A 13,424-nucleotide genomic window follows, 5' to 3' on the forward strand; every position below is an offset into this window, starting at 1 on the left:
TAGTGAGTTACCGTGTTAAATTAACATTTCTAAAAAAAAGGGCATTTTGGTCTGTAGTAATACAAGAGGTCCTGTGTCCGGGAGATGGGAGGTAATAAATTGCTCGCCTTGTGGTGGCTGGACAGTGAAAGAGAAAAAGAAGGTACCGGGTCACAGTGCACCTTCAAAGACACAGTTCAGCATATTCAGACTTCTGATTGGGTCCTACCTCTTAATAGGTCTTCCATCCACCAGTAAAATCCTGGGCTGGGAGCCAGCAGGCCTTTCAGGGGCCACTTATCTGTAAGGCAGTGATTATGACACATGACTCATTTTGAGTGTTCAGTCGTATTGTCTGATGTCACAGTTGTAACTCTTTCCTTCTTTAGATCGCCCTGGGATTCATGGGCCCCCAGTTATAATCGAAGGAAGTGAATACTGGTTTGTTGCCGATCCCCACTTAAACTACGAAGAGGCTGTCCTCCACTGTGCAAGCAACCACAGCTTTCTTGCCACGATAACATCTTTTACAGGACTAAAAGCTATCAGAAACAAACTAGCAAATGTAATTTAAGCAAATGCAGTTTTTTGAGATTTTGTTTACTTTTATTTTATGTATATGGGTATTTGCCTAAGTATGTCTGTTGTATGTTTATGCAGTATGTACAGTGGTCAGAAGAGGGCGCTGTCCCCTAGAACAGCAGGTGGTGAGCTCCGGTGTGGGTGCTGGGAATCGAACCTAGGTCTTTTGGAAGAGCAGCCAGTGCTCTTAACTGCTGAGCCATCACTCCAACCCAACAAATGCATTTTCATTCCTTATATTTACATTTATTTCACTAAAACATTTCTAACGTCTATAAAACCCAAATCTTAGCCATGCATGGCAGTATATGTCTATAATCTCAGCACTTGGGAGACTGGGACAGGAAAATTGTGAATTTGAGGCCAGAGCAGCCTGAACTATATAGTAAGACAGACAGACAGAGAAGGAGTAGAGGGAGAGAGGACAAGGGAGAAGGGAAGGATACAGGGAGAGAGGGGGGGGAGACTAAATACTCACATAAAATACAATTTGCTTCACAACTAGGTAGCTATGTATCCATAGAGAGAATAAAAAACCCTTATTCTTTATCATGTTCTCTTTAACTCAATAGTTAACTTTCTGTTTCTACTAGTAGAAAATTAAATTTAAAAATAAAATTAAGTTTCAAAATAGCTTTTAGAGCCAGGTGTGGTGGCACCCGCCTTTAATCCCAGCCACTCGGGAGACAGAGGCAAGCAGATCACTGTGAGCTCGAGGCCAGCCTGGTCTACAAAAGGAGTCCAGGACAGCCAAGCCTACACAGAGAAACCCTGTATTGAAAAAAAACAAAAACAAAAACAAAAACAAAAACAAAAAAAGCTTTTAGGAAGAAAGCTAGTATTGTTTTTAAAATTGTAATTAACTATACTATATGCCCAATTAAGACATTGATCCAAATATATATGGATATGATTACAGCAGTCTTTTTCTGTATCCAAAATAGGACCTACAAGTACAAAAAAAAAAGATATGTCCAATTCTTTTTTGTAATGAAAGGTCCTGGGGTATATATATCTTTGAGTCCAAGTGATGGAGTGTTTAGAGAGTCTCATCATCTGTGGTTACAGTAGAACAGACTATGTAAAGGGAAGGTCTCCTGGAAGACCCCGCACGTGTAAGGACGGCTGTGTGCTTTCTCTCCAGATATCGGGCGATGAGCAGAAGTGGTGGGTCAAAACGAGTGAGAACCCAATCGACCAGTACTTCCTGCAGTATGTAACACCTTGGATGCCAAACTCCATCAATTTCCCACGGAGGAAGTAGTCCTGGTCCCGTTGTGTGGGGGTGGGGGCGGGGCGTGGGGGGTGGGAGATTACTACTACTAAACAGTGTAACATTCATGTGAGAAACCAAGCTTCTTTATGAGTTGGTATCGAAAAAGTGGTATGAAAGCAATAATGTTAACATTAAAATGATAACTACAATAGTTTAGAGTAAGGAAAATCCATAGGCCATGCAGTTCCGTTGCTCGTTCTCACATCGCTTACTTCCTTTCAGCTCACGACCCCTGTGGCACCATTTTCCCATGACGTTTGGAGATGAGTGCGTGCACATGTCAGCCAAGACGTGGCTTCTTGGTAAACTTTTATTATGACTCTTCAGTGTTGATCATGTAGTGTGTGGGCTTCAGATTTAGCCACTGCCTTAACCTGTCTTCCTTGTGAGTGAATGTGCAGTGCTTTCTTCTGACTATACCCACTGATGACAGTAGCTCAAATCCCAAATCAAAACCCTTTCCAATGTGGATATTTTAGGGTTTTGTTTATTTTTTTAACCTTTAAGCCCTTTCATGATCGATAAGCAGGTAGGTAAATTTGCAATGGTGAACAGGCAGTAGCTCCGTGCCTGCTTCTAAGAAATCCCTGCCGATGCTTCTCCTGTTTTATGCCGTCATTCTTAGGTCATTTTACCAAATGCGTAATATTTTCAGGCAGTATCACTGTCCTATAACCTTTTGGTATGAATAACAGGAGAGGTAGAAATGACTCATAAAGATCGGGAATATATTCTAACTGTCAGGAATGACTGCTTTAACAAGCCTTTCTTGTGGCTGAGGGTGGACTTCAGACCATCCCTAGCACCAAAACTCTATGATAAAGAAGGAGCCCATCTTTATTGGAAGTTGTTTTAAAAATGCACAGACAGCCGGGCATAGTGGCGCACCCGCCTTTAATCCCAGCACTCGGGAGGCAGAGGCAGGTGGATCGCTGTGAGCTCGAGGCCAGCCTGGTCTACAAAGTGAGTCCAGAACAGCCAAGGCTACACAGAGAAACCCTGTCTCGGGGAAAAAAACCAATAATGATGATGTTGATGATGATAATAATAATAATAAAAAATAAAAATGCACAAACAGCCAAACCACTATGAATGTAATTCCTTAATGTTCTGTGGTTCTTTTTCCTATATGTAGTTATTTTATATAGGTGTGATAATGTATATATAAAAATTAATTTTAAAAAAAGAGCAAAGCAGGTCCTGCCTAACAGGCTGACAAGTACAGCACAGTATGCTTCCAATACTTTTCCACTGCAGACGTGACTAGTCGATCGAAGAACTCTTTCCTGCTGCCCATAGAACACCTTCTCATTCCTTTCAACAAGAGCCTTTAGACAGGCCCTGTCCTGTTTGTTTAGCACTAGGATGGTGTAGGGAATATAGGGTCTGGACTCGCAGAACCCTGTGTGGCCTTGGGGATGGTCCCTTACCCTAACTGATAAGAATGAGTCTTCACCGAACACCTCCCTTCATGGTCTTTTTCATGGCCTATCAAACCTATAGCTTGATCTCCAAATCTGCCAAGTTCCTTTCTCTGTACATTACCTTTCAATTACATCTTTAAAAAGAAATTGACTTTTTTTCAACCAAATAGTCCAATAAAATCATTTTTAAAATTAAGGCAGAAGATCTTCATTCAGACTCATATCTGAGAAACATGACAGGGCTGTTCAACTTGTCATGGTGAATGGTAACTCCATGTTTGCGCTGACACTGCCCTCCTGTCAGTCCAAAGCTATCCAAACTAGGGCCATCCCACACACCTTGAAGGGATTTTCTTCGTGTCACACTGAAAAGAGGTGTAAAGAAACTGTGGCAAAATTAATTTTTAAATGTCCTATGTGACTTGAAATGTATGAATTCCTATCATTCTGATATGTAATCAGTATTTAAAATATCATTAATAAATTAAAAATATTTTTAAATGCAATAGGTAAAAAAATTCTCACCATCCCACTTCTGGCTCTCCTTTTTCAGACTTAAGCAAACGAGCAGACTGTAATGCCAAGTTGCCCTTCATCTGTGAAAAGTATAATGTGTCTTCACTAGAGAAATACAGTCCAGATGCCGCAGCTAAAGTACAGTGCACTGGGAATTGGATTCCTTTTCGGAATAAGGTAAAAAAGAGGATTACTGCACTGTGCAAACCACGGTTGCTTGCATCCTGCTTGTATGGCCTGTGGTAGAAGGGCAGCCCATTCAGACACTTCTCTGAGAGGGCCTCCCACATGTCCTCTTCTACCAGAGACACACGCAGTGACAAATTCTTCTCAAAGAGTAGTGATGCCTACAGGTCTTTGTGTTCTATTCCCAACACCAAAGCTGCTGACGTTGATCTGCCAGTGCCTTGCAATGCGCTGAACAGTCGCAGCTAACCTCACAGCCTGAGGAAACTGACACCACTGAAGGCTGCTGCTTTCTTTTTCCCCCTAAAGGACAAAATCCAAGTAGCCTCTATCAGTCAGCTTAGGTCAGGGACCACAGATGTGCTACAAAATACTTATCCATGATTTTGCCTACACGGGATGCAATAGGTCTGGGGACTTGCAAGTTCTGTGCCTGCCCCTTTGGGATACGTGGACCACGTTGCTGTGTGCATGTATTACAGCTTCGTGGGGCTTCTGGGAAGAAACTGCCACCAAATGTTAGCACACTTATTCTCTCACTTAGAAGTGTAAAGGGGTATGGGCCAGGCCCGTGTGAAGATCTCACAAAGTCTTCAGCAGCAGCAAGCTCCTTAATTCTGCCCTGCATCCTCAACACTGTGCTTATATGTTGGGGCTCAAGGAAGTCCTTCGGGGGGCTGCTTCTGGAAATCACCCAGTGACTTTGCTTGTGGCCCAACTTCATTGAACCATGCAGTCTGTAAGATGGCTGATCATTATAGAATGGTTCAGGGAACACTACCTGAGACATACTATTCCACTGGAAATTGTCGGTCATCACAGGGAAAGGAGGAGACGTATTTGACAGTGGAAGCATCTGTCATGAAGCTGGGGCCATTTTGACTTCTGGGTTTGAGGGTAGGGGCAGCTTCCAGCCGCATTTTGACTTGAAAAAGAAACAGGGTAAAATGTTTAATTCTTCCAAGGTGCTGGAACTGAGCTAATTTGCATAGTGATGTAAACTTGAATTAAAATGTGCTAGCCAGAAGAAAAGATATATATTCAATGACAGGAAGTAGTGACTAAGAGCCAGGTTTGCTATCAGATAGAACACAATCAGAATGCCCACTCCACTGCTTTGTAGTTGCTTTGCTTACGGGGCAAGTTGCTTTCCTTCCCTGTGCCTAATTTTCTCATTTGTTTTGAGAATTACATGAAATAAAGAGATGGTTAACTGAGTACAGAAACTGCATAACGAGTAAGAAACACAATAACTGAGACATTTTTAAAATACAAGTAATAGCGCACGGTGGTGGCGCACGCCTTTAATCCCAGCACCCGGGAGGCAGAGGCAGGTGGATCGCTGTGAGCTCAAGGCCAGCCTGGTCTGCAAAGCAAGTCCAGGATAGCCAAGGCTACACAGAGAAATCCTGTCTCAAAAAAACAAAAACAAACAAACAAACAAAACCAAGTAATTACTTGAAGATTGTTCATCATACATTTACATTAAAGGTATACATTTGATGGTCATGGTAGTGCATGAATTTGAGGCCAGCCTGGTCTACAAAGTGAGTCCAGAGCCAAAAACAAACAAGCAAACAAAAAACATAAATATGAGCCAGGTTTGGTAGTGCACATCTTTATCCCAGCACTCGGGGAGGCAGAGGCAGGTGGGTCTCTGTGAGTTTAAGGCCAACCTGGTCTACAGAGCACAGAGGAAATCCTGTCTCAAAACCCCCACCCCACCCCCAAATTATAAATTTAAAATCGTATGGTAGTGCTTTTGTGCATTTCTATCTCACAGACTGACAGCGGCACCCCAAAAGATAAGGCAGGTTCTGCTTGTGTGGCTTTATGGTGTCTGCACCTAATGCTTCATATGTGTCTCTGTTTACAGTGCTTTTTAAAGGTCAAGTCTGAGCCAGTTACGTTTTCTCAAGCAAGTAGCACTTGCCATTCCTATGGTGGCACCCTGCCTTCCGTGCTGAGCCGGAGTGAACAAGGTACCAGGACTTCTGGGAGAGCGAGCGCGGTGCCCGTTCGTTTGCTTGTTTGTTTGTTGTAATGCCGAGAATCAAACTCAGAGCCTCAGCACAGCATGGTGTGGTGAGGGCTCACTGCTTGGAGCCTTGTTTTAGTCTGACTTTGGAAGGCTGTGGGGAATTAAAATTTTAAAAATGTAATTAAACTACTCTTCCATAGAGAAAGCAAAAGGCTATAGATAGTCCAAATGCTTTTCTACCTTTTTTGCATTGTTTGTTTATTTATTTATTTATTTATTTATTTATTTATTTGGGTGTGTGTGTGTGTGTGCGCTCACATGCACACATGTGAAGATCAGAGAATATGCAAGAAGGAATCCATCCTTCCTCACCTCTGTGTAGGCTCTGAAACTCTAACTCAGGGGGTCAGGGCCATGCATCTCTCTTGCCCTAACTGCTGCTTTAAAATGTTCTTTCTAACAGATTTTATTATATCTTTGCTTCCGGAAATGGAAGCCAGTTTATGGATTGGTCTGCAATGGACCGCCTACGAAAGGATAAACAAGTGGACAGATGGCAGAGAGCTGACATATAGCAACTTCCACCCACTGCTGGCTGGTCGGAGGCTGAGTATACCAACAAACGTGAGTTCCACTTCAGTCACCTGTTTAGCGCTGGGAAAGCCTTGAGCGCCATAAATGACTAGATATGGAACAGTAGCCCCAGAACTGGGGATATAGCTCAATGGAGTGCTTGCCAAGGATGCCCAGATCTTGGGGTTTGGTCTCCAGCACTATGGGAACCAAGCAACATGGCGCATGCCTGTTATCCTAGCTCTTGGGAGATAAGGGCAGGAGGGCCGGCAGGTCAGTCACTCTCATCTACATAGTAAATTTGAGACCAGACCATTCTGTCCCAAAAATTAAGGAATAGCGCAGTTCCCTTTATATGAAATGCTCCAAATGGGCAGATTAAGAAAGCTAAAGCATGGTTTCCAAAGGCTAAGGATGCTGGAAGGAAGGGCGATGCTGTGGGGTGCGGGGCTTCTTTTTAGATACGTGAAAATCATCCAACATCCATGTGATGGTTGTAGGATGCTGCACACACACTCTAAGCTCCTGACTGCATGTGCCAAGTAGGTGAAGTGCAGCTCAGTAGAGCTGTGAGAACCACAGCCTTCGGGTGGGGGCGGCCCCATCTACATAGTAGCCCGGGTTCCCTGTCACTTACTTCATGGTGTTTGTGAGTAGCCAGATGTGATGCTCATCCTCACTGTCTCAAGATGAAAAGCCAGAACCATGATCCGTGCTCATCTCTCTTGAAGAGCCACATGTGAGAAGCTGGGCGTAGTGACGCAGAGCTCTGAGGCTGGCCTAGTCCACAGAGTGAGTGCCAGGACTACACACACACACACATACACACACACACACACACACACACACACACACCTATCTCAAAAAGCAAAACATGTGAAGATGGCAGAGATTTAATTTCTAGTCTATGTTCTCATTAGTGGGAATAAGGCACTATTCAGGGGAAGAAGGTACGATGTTGACAGCAATTTTATAAAAATATAGTAATTATACCTTTCATAAGGTATAGGCCATCAGTGTGTGACATAGTACAGCATTCAGGGTGAGTCTTTCTCCTTTAGATAGAGAGACACTCCTCTGCAGTCTTTTGTTTTTGTTTTTTTCAACACAGAGTTTCTCTGTGTAACCAACCCTGGCTGTCCTGGAACAGGGTTGGCATCAAATTCACCGACCCGCCAGCCTCTGCCTCCGAGTGCTGGGACTAACGGCCACTGCTTCATAGAGGCTTCGGCAGATTTGCAGGTGAATCTAAATCCACTACTTCACAGTGAGCCTTGTAACCTGCACAGCATCCGTCTCACTACATCTCTCACCACGATTCAAGATTTTGTCAGTGGCTCCTCTGGGGATTCCTAATTAGGTCGTTTATAATCTGCAGGAAACTGTGGCCCTGTAGTCACTGTAGCCACTGCTCTCACCTTCATGTCATACTTACTACACCTGCTAGGACTCCCAAAAATGGGCAACTTCATCTGGGGGTTAGCAGACTTCTCTGCAAGATTTTGTTGTAACATTCTGATGACTCTGAGGTGTAGCATTCTGTTATGGGTGTGTTTCATATTTTCTTTTCTTTCTTTTTTTTTTTTATTCATTTTTTTTATTTTTTATTTTTTTGGTTTTCCAAGACAGGGTTTCCTGGACTTTCTTTGTAGAACAGGCTCACCTCAAACTCACAGAGATCTGCCTGCCTCTGCCTCTTGAGTGCTGAGATTACAAGATAGTTCTGTTTCATTATTCAATCAGGAAGAAGCATTAGATTTTTAAAGCCTGGCCTCCCACCATGGTGCACACCTTTAATCCCAGCATTAGGGAGGCAGTCTGGCAGATCTCTTGAGTTCAAGGCTAGCCTGGTCTACAAAATGAGTCCAGGACAGCCAAGACTACACAGAGAAACCCTGTCTTGGGGGGAAAAACAACAACAACAAACCGTGCTGAATAATGTTAGTGATAGAACTGCATCTCAGTGATTTTAGCTTAATACAAAGGTTCTATAACAAATAATGTAGGAGAAAATTTTCAAGGTGAATTTTCTAGTATGTAGTACAGTTTATCATCCTAAAATGTTTATAAAGGAACTGCAAAGATGTCTCAGAGGGTAAGGCTCTTACCACACAAACTGGAGGACATAAATTGATGCCCAAACCCACATAAATGACAAGTGTCGTAGCACAAGGCCATATCCCAGCACTGGGGAGGCAGACAGAGGGGAAAGTCCTGCGTCTTGCCCTCCAGCTAGTCCAGCTGAGTGGAAGCAGCTGAGGAAAAAAAACCCAACCTCAACCCCCCAACACCAGGCGTATGCATCCCCACACACGCCCATGAGCATCCACCTGAACAGGTACACCCAGAAAAGTATCCTCATCAGTAATTGAATTAATTAATCATAGTTTGCTTACTTGGGTTATCAAGACTGACCTCAGAGAGTCTAGAATTCCTGCAGTTGTTTTTGTCTTACTTCTAAGAGGTTTTCTTTGTCTGTTTAAAAGTATGTGTGTCTATCTATGTTAACATTCTTTTATTTTCTAAAGTTAATTGCCTTTTTCTATGCCTGAATGCTTGTCACGGTTTTGTTGTTGGTCTTTAGAAATTCCATGGTAAGTTACTTTCCTGAGTTGTTTTGGGTGTTGTTGTTGTTGTTGTTGTTGTTGTTGTTGTTGTTGTTTTGTCTCTAGGGTTTTTGTTTTGTTTTGGTTTGTTTTTTGTTTCTTGTTTTGTATTTTGTTTGGTTGGTGGGTTTGTTTTGTTCGTTGGTTGGTTTGTATGGAGGAAAAATAAATACCATTTTAAAATCCAAAATGTTCTTGCAAGCATTCCACAACTGCACTAACGTTTGCTTTTCTCTTTAGTTTTTTGATGAAGAGTCTCACTACCACTGTGCCTTGATTCTCAATCTCAGACAGTCACCGCTGACTGGGACCTGGAACTTTACCTCCTGCTCCGAACGCCACTCTCTGTCTCTCTGTCAGAAGTACTCAGGTATTGCTAATTCCATGAGGCAAAAATAAGATCCCCACCACAGTTTATGAGCCAATTTTGAAGCGAGCTTATTTAAATAGTGATCAGGAAGATGGACACTGGCCGGGTCCACACCCGGGATCCCCAAAGAATAGCCCCCAAAACATGAACTATCGGTGTCCTACCTTTGTCCAAGAGGAGCAAGCATAAGTCCAGGTGTGCTTCCTCCCTGTGTACCTCCCACCAGCATGTGATCAATGACATCCTTGTAGTTGGGGCAACCTACATTGTCTATGGAAGTGAAAGCATGCAGTGTCCTACATGAACAGGCCTCAGCATTCCAGGAAGCTGTCTGTCCTTGGACACGCGGTGCTTACAGTTTAGGGGCATTTGATTTTATAGATCTCTTAAGCACAGTAATTAAAACTTGAAATGTAACTTGAGCCCTCACAGTATCAACTGTCACCTAGATAGCTACTGTACTTTTTGTTGTTAGACACATACGGTTCCTTTTGCCAAAAGTCTTACAGATGAATTCATATAATTTTATAATTATGTAGTGTACATTTTTAGCATAGACAAGCTCACATCGACACAGTAAAGTAGATCATCACATGAGGACTGTGATTTTTTTTCACGTATCATCGTAGCTAATATAAAATTCAATATTTTTATATTTAAAATTTAAACACACGGTTAAATATAAAAATTAGGACTATGGTGGGCCATGTTAATAGTTGTCTAATGAAAGTCATAGTTCAATACTCTAGTGAGCTATGGTTGAATGTTCTTCCTACTCAGACACTTTGCAGGCTTTAGTTTTTATGTGAGGAAGAGTTCAGGACTGTGCACAAGCTGTTAAATTTAGCTGACAGAAATGGTAGGAAGCAGTACGTACAACAAGCAGTCTGTGTCTTTCCGTAGTCAAAATATGATAAAATATGCACTTCAAAGGTAGAAACCACCCACACGGGGTGTCGTGGCACATTCTTTTAATCTCAGTACTTGGGAGCCAGAGAAAGGTGAATCTCTGTAAATTCAAGGCCAGCTTGGTCTACATAGTGAGTTTCAGGACATCCAGAGCTACATGGTGAGGGAGAAAACATTTAAATAGAAACCACGCAGTTTTTAAAAAATACATTGCATTATTTTTAATTGACCTTACTAAGTTTTTAACAAGTGTTTAAATAAAAGTCTTTGCTACATAATGAGAACCGTAAGCACATATTTCATGTACCTTAGCAAAGCTTTTCTTGCAAAATTAATCTTTGCCCTTTATCCTACACTTTCTTATTCAGATAAGAACCCTAAGACAGTATATACCGTGTGTGTGTGTGTGTGTGCGTGTGTGTGTGTGTGTGTGTGTATGCCAAATATACCCTCTTGTAAGTGGCTTTGCAAATTTTTTTCACGGTAGCTCTGCCAGTTTAAAATTCTGGAAGGAGACACTTTTAAAAATTAGTTTTATTGATTCTTTGAAAATTCTATACAATGCATTTTGATTCTATTCACGCCCCTCTCCATTTCTCTCCTAACTCCTTCCTCATCCATCCTTACCGCCCTACCCTCTCTCAAAATTTCGAGTCCTTTTTTGTTTTTTTAATTGCCTATTGAGCCCAATTTGTGCTGCTGTAAAGTCCTGGCTGTGGAGCATCACTGGAGCCTGGAGACCCTACCAGAAGCCACCCTCTCTAAAAAAAAAACCTAACTGACCTCCACAGGAATCTTCAGTTGCTCATAGGTCCTGATTTGGGGGCTGGGACTTGTGAACCCCTTCCCAAGCTGTACTTAAAATGTCTTGTGCAGGTCTCCTACAGGCACCCCAGCTGCTGGGAGTCCGTAAGCTCAGCAGTCCCGCCATGTCCCAAAGACACTGCTTCGTTGCTGTCCTCCCCAGCCCCATGCTTTTACAGTCTTTGAGTCCCTGACCTTTCAGGTGGTGAGGGTAATATAGATATCATTAAGGGACACTCTTAAATACTTTTCCTGGCAAAATAGTTCACACAGAAGAGGTGCTTGGCACCAACATGAAATGATGATCTTACTGCTGGAGACTTTTATGTTTTCTCCCCCCAAATGAGAGCAACTAGCCGGGCAGTGGTGGTGCACACCTGTAATCCCAGCACTCGGGAGGCAGAGTCCATGACAGAAAAATCCTGTCTTGAAAAGCTAAGAGAGAGAGACAGAGAGAGAGAGAGAGAGAGAGAGAGAGAGAGAGAGAGAGAGAGAGAGAGAGAGAGAGAGAGAGAACAACTAAACAAAAGTGTCCTGGTTTCAGAATGAGAAGTTACAAGTCATTTCACCCAAGCCATTCAGCAAGATATAGCTAAATCTCTCAACAACAACAACAACAACAAAAAAGCCTAAAATAAATAGGCAAGTAATGCCTGACCTAAACTAGTAAGAGATGAACTCTGAAAACCCGACATCCCTCCGTGACTTGGCGTATGTATGGGAGGAACTGTTACTATTTTCTTTTACAAATAGAAACTGAAGACAGCCAGCGTCAGAAGAACACCTCAGAAACTGTGAGATATCTCAATAACCTGTACAAATTCATCTCGAAGCCTCTGACTTGGCATGGTGCTCTGAAGGAGTGTCTGAAGGAGAGCATGCGGCTCGTGAGCATCACAGACCCGTACCAGCAGGCCTTCCTTGCCGTGCAGGCCACCCTGAGCAACACCTCCTTCTGGATCGGACTCTCCAGCCAAGATGTGAGTCTCCCGCTCCCACAGTGGCTCCTCGTGTAGACCAAGAGAAAGAGCACAGCGGCATCTTAAAGCCGTATGCAGTTAGTTCCACCTATGTCTATTTTTATGTCAGTTTCCTTTTGACACACAATGGCATACGGATTTGGATCTTTAAAAAATACTCTAGTGGGTATGACTCATTGAGCACTTCTCTTTTTTTGTTAATCTTTGTCATCCGAGCTAGAATCAGAAGTTGTCAGGTGTCCTCAACCAAAAATGAGAAGAGGACTCCAGTAGGGTTGTCTGTGGTAACGCGTTGAAAGTTAGCAGGAAGAAAGCTCCGTGTGCCAGCTTGCTGCTGGTTACGCATTTTACACTTGCCTCGTCTTGTGTCACAGCCAATTCACAGGTGGGGCAACTAGAAAGTTGGAGGGTCAGGCCCATAAGTCAAAAGCTCATAAGTGATTGAACCGTGGTTCGCAACCAGATGGGTACCTTCCATTCTGTTCTCTACAGTACGCCATGTTGTCTCCAGAGAACTCCAATGCAGATTGTGGTCCTCAGTCCATCTTAGCTTTCTGGTTTCCAACAAAGAGTTCTAATATCTGTGGACAGCACAGCGCCATATTTACATCTATAGTGTCTAGGGTCTGAGAGCTTGAATCAGGGTCCCAGCACTGCACTCATTATCTCCTGACCTGTGAAAGGGTGATGGTGGGACCCATGCCCCTCTCAGAGGGTTGTCACAAGGATTCGAACACTTAAGACCATGCTTAACAAGGTATAAAGTGCAACTAACAATCATTTAATCTTGTGGGTTAAAATAATATAAAGAAGGTAATGTGAACATTGTCTCTGAAATGAATTTCTACACCTCATAGGATGAACTCAACTTTGGTTGGTCAGATGGGAAACATCTTCATTTTAGTAACTGGGCTGGAAGCAACGAGCAACTTGATGACTGTGTGATATTAGACACAGATGGATTCTGGAAAACAGCTGACTGTGATGATAACCAACCGGGTGCCATTTGCTACTATCCAGGAAGTATGTGAATTCCACGTGTTTCCGTTCTTAAAGTATTCATCCCACGAGTAGTGGAATTCTGTCCATTTGGTTTTGCAAATCTTATTTGCGGAGTATAAGGAAATCATTATCATGCCCTTTTTTTTTTTTCCTTTTTAAAAGAATTGTTTTTATTATTTTATTATGTGTATGGGTGTTTTGGCAGCATGTGTATCTGTGCACCCAGTGCATGCCTG

At 42.8% G+C, this 13,424-nt stretch overlaps 1 protein-coding gene across 2 annotated transcripts in view; it reads left to right on the forward strand.

Moving 5' to 3' along the window:
- Positions 1-13,424, forward strand: part of Ly75 (lymphocyte antigen 75) — a 129,033-nt gene that overhangs the window by 53,575 nt on the left and 62,034 nt on the right. For both annotated transcript variants that reach the window (XM_051166114.1, XM_051166113.1), the window contains exons 18-26: positions 369-544; positions 1,706-1,773; positions 2,060-2,139; positions 3,815-3,954; positions 5,840-5,945; positions 6,408-6,568; positions 9,364-9,493; positions 11,960-12,186; positions 13,044-13,209. In XM_051166114.1, the coding sequence (XP_051022071.1) occupies positions 369-544; positions 1,706-1,773; positions 2,060-2,139; positions 3,815-3,954; positions 5,840-5,945; positions 6,408-6,568; positions 9,364-9,493; positions 11,960-12,186; positions 13,044-13,209 (1,254 nt within the window). The remainder of the gene's footprint in view (positions 1-368; positions 545-1,705; positions 1,774-2,059; positions 2,140-3,814; positions 3,955-5,839; positions 5,946-6,407; positions 6,569-9,363; positions 9,494-11,959; positions 12,187-13,043; positions 13,210-13,424) is intronic.

Source organism: Acomys russatus, chromosome 24 (genome assembly GCF_903995435.1).
Source record: "Acomys russatus chromosome 24, mAcoRus1.1, whole genome shotgun sequence".
Taxonomy (NCBI): domain Eukaryota; kingdom Metazoa; phylum Chordata; class Mammalia; order Rodentia; family Muridae; genus Acomys; species Acomys russatus.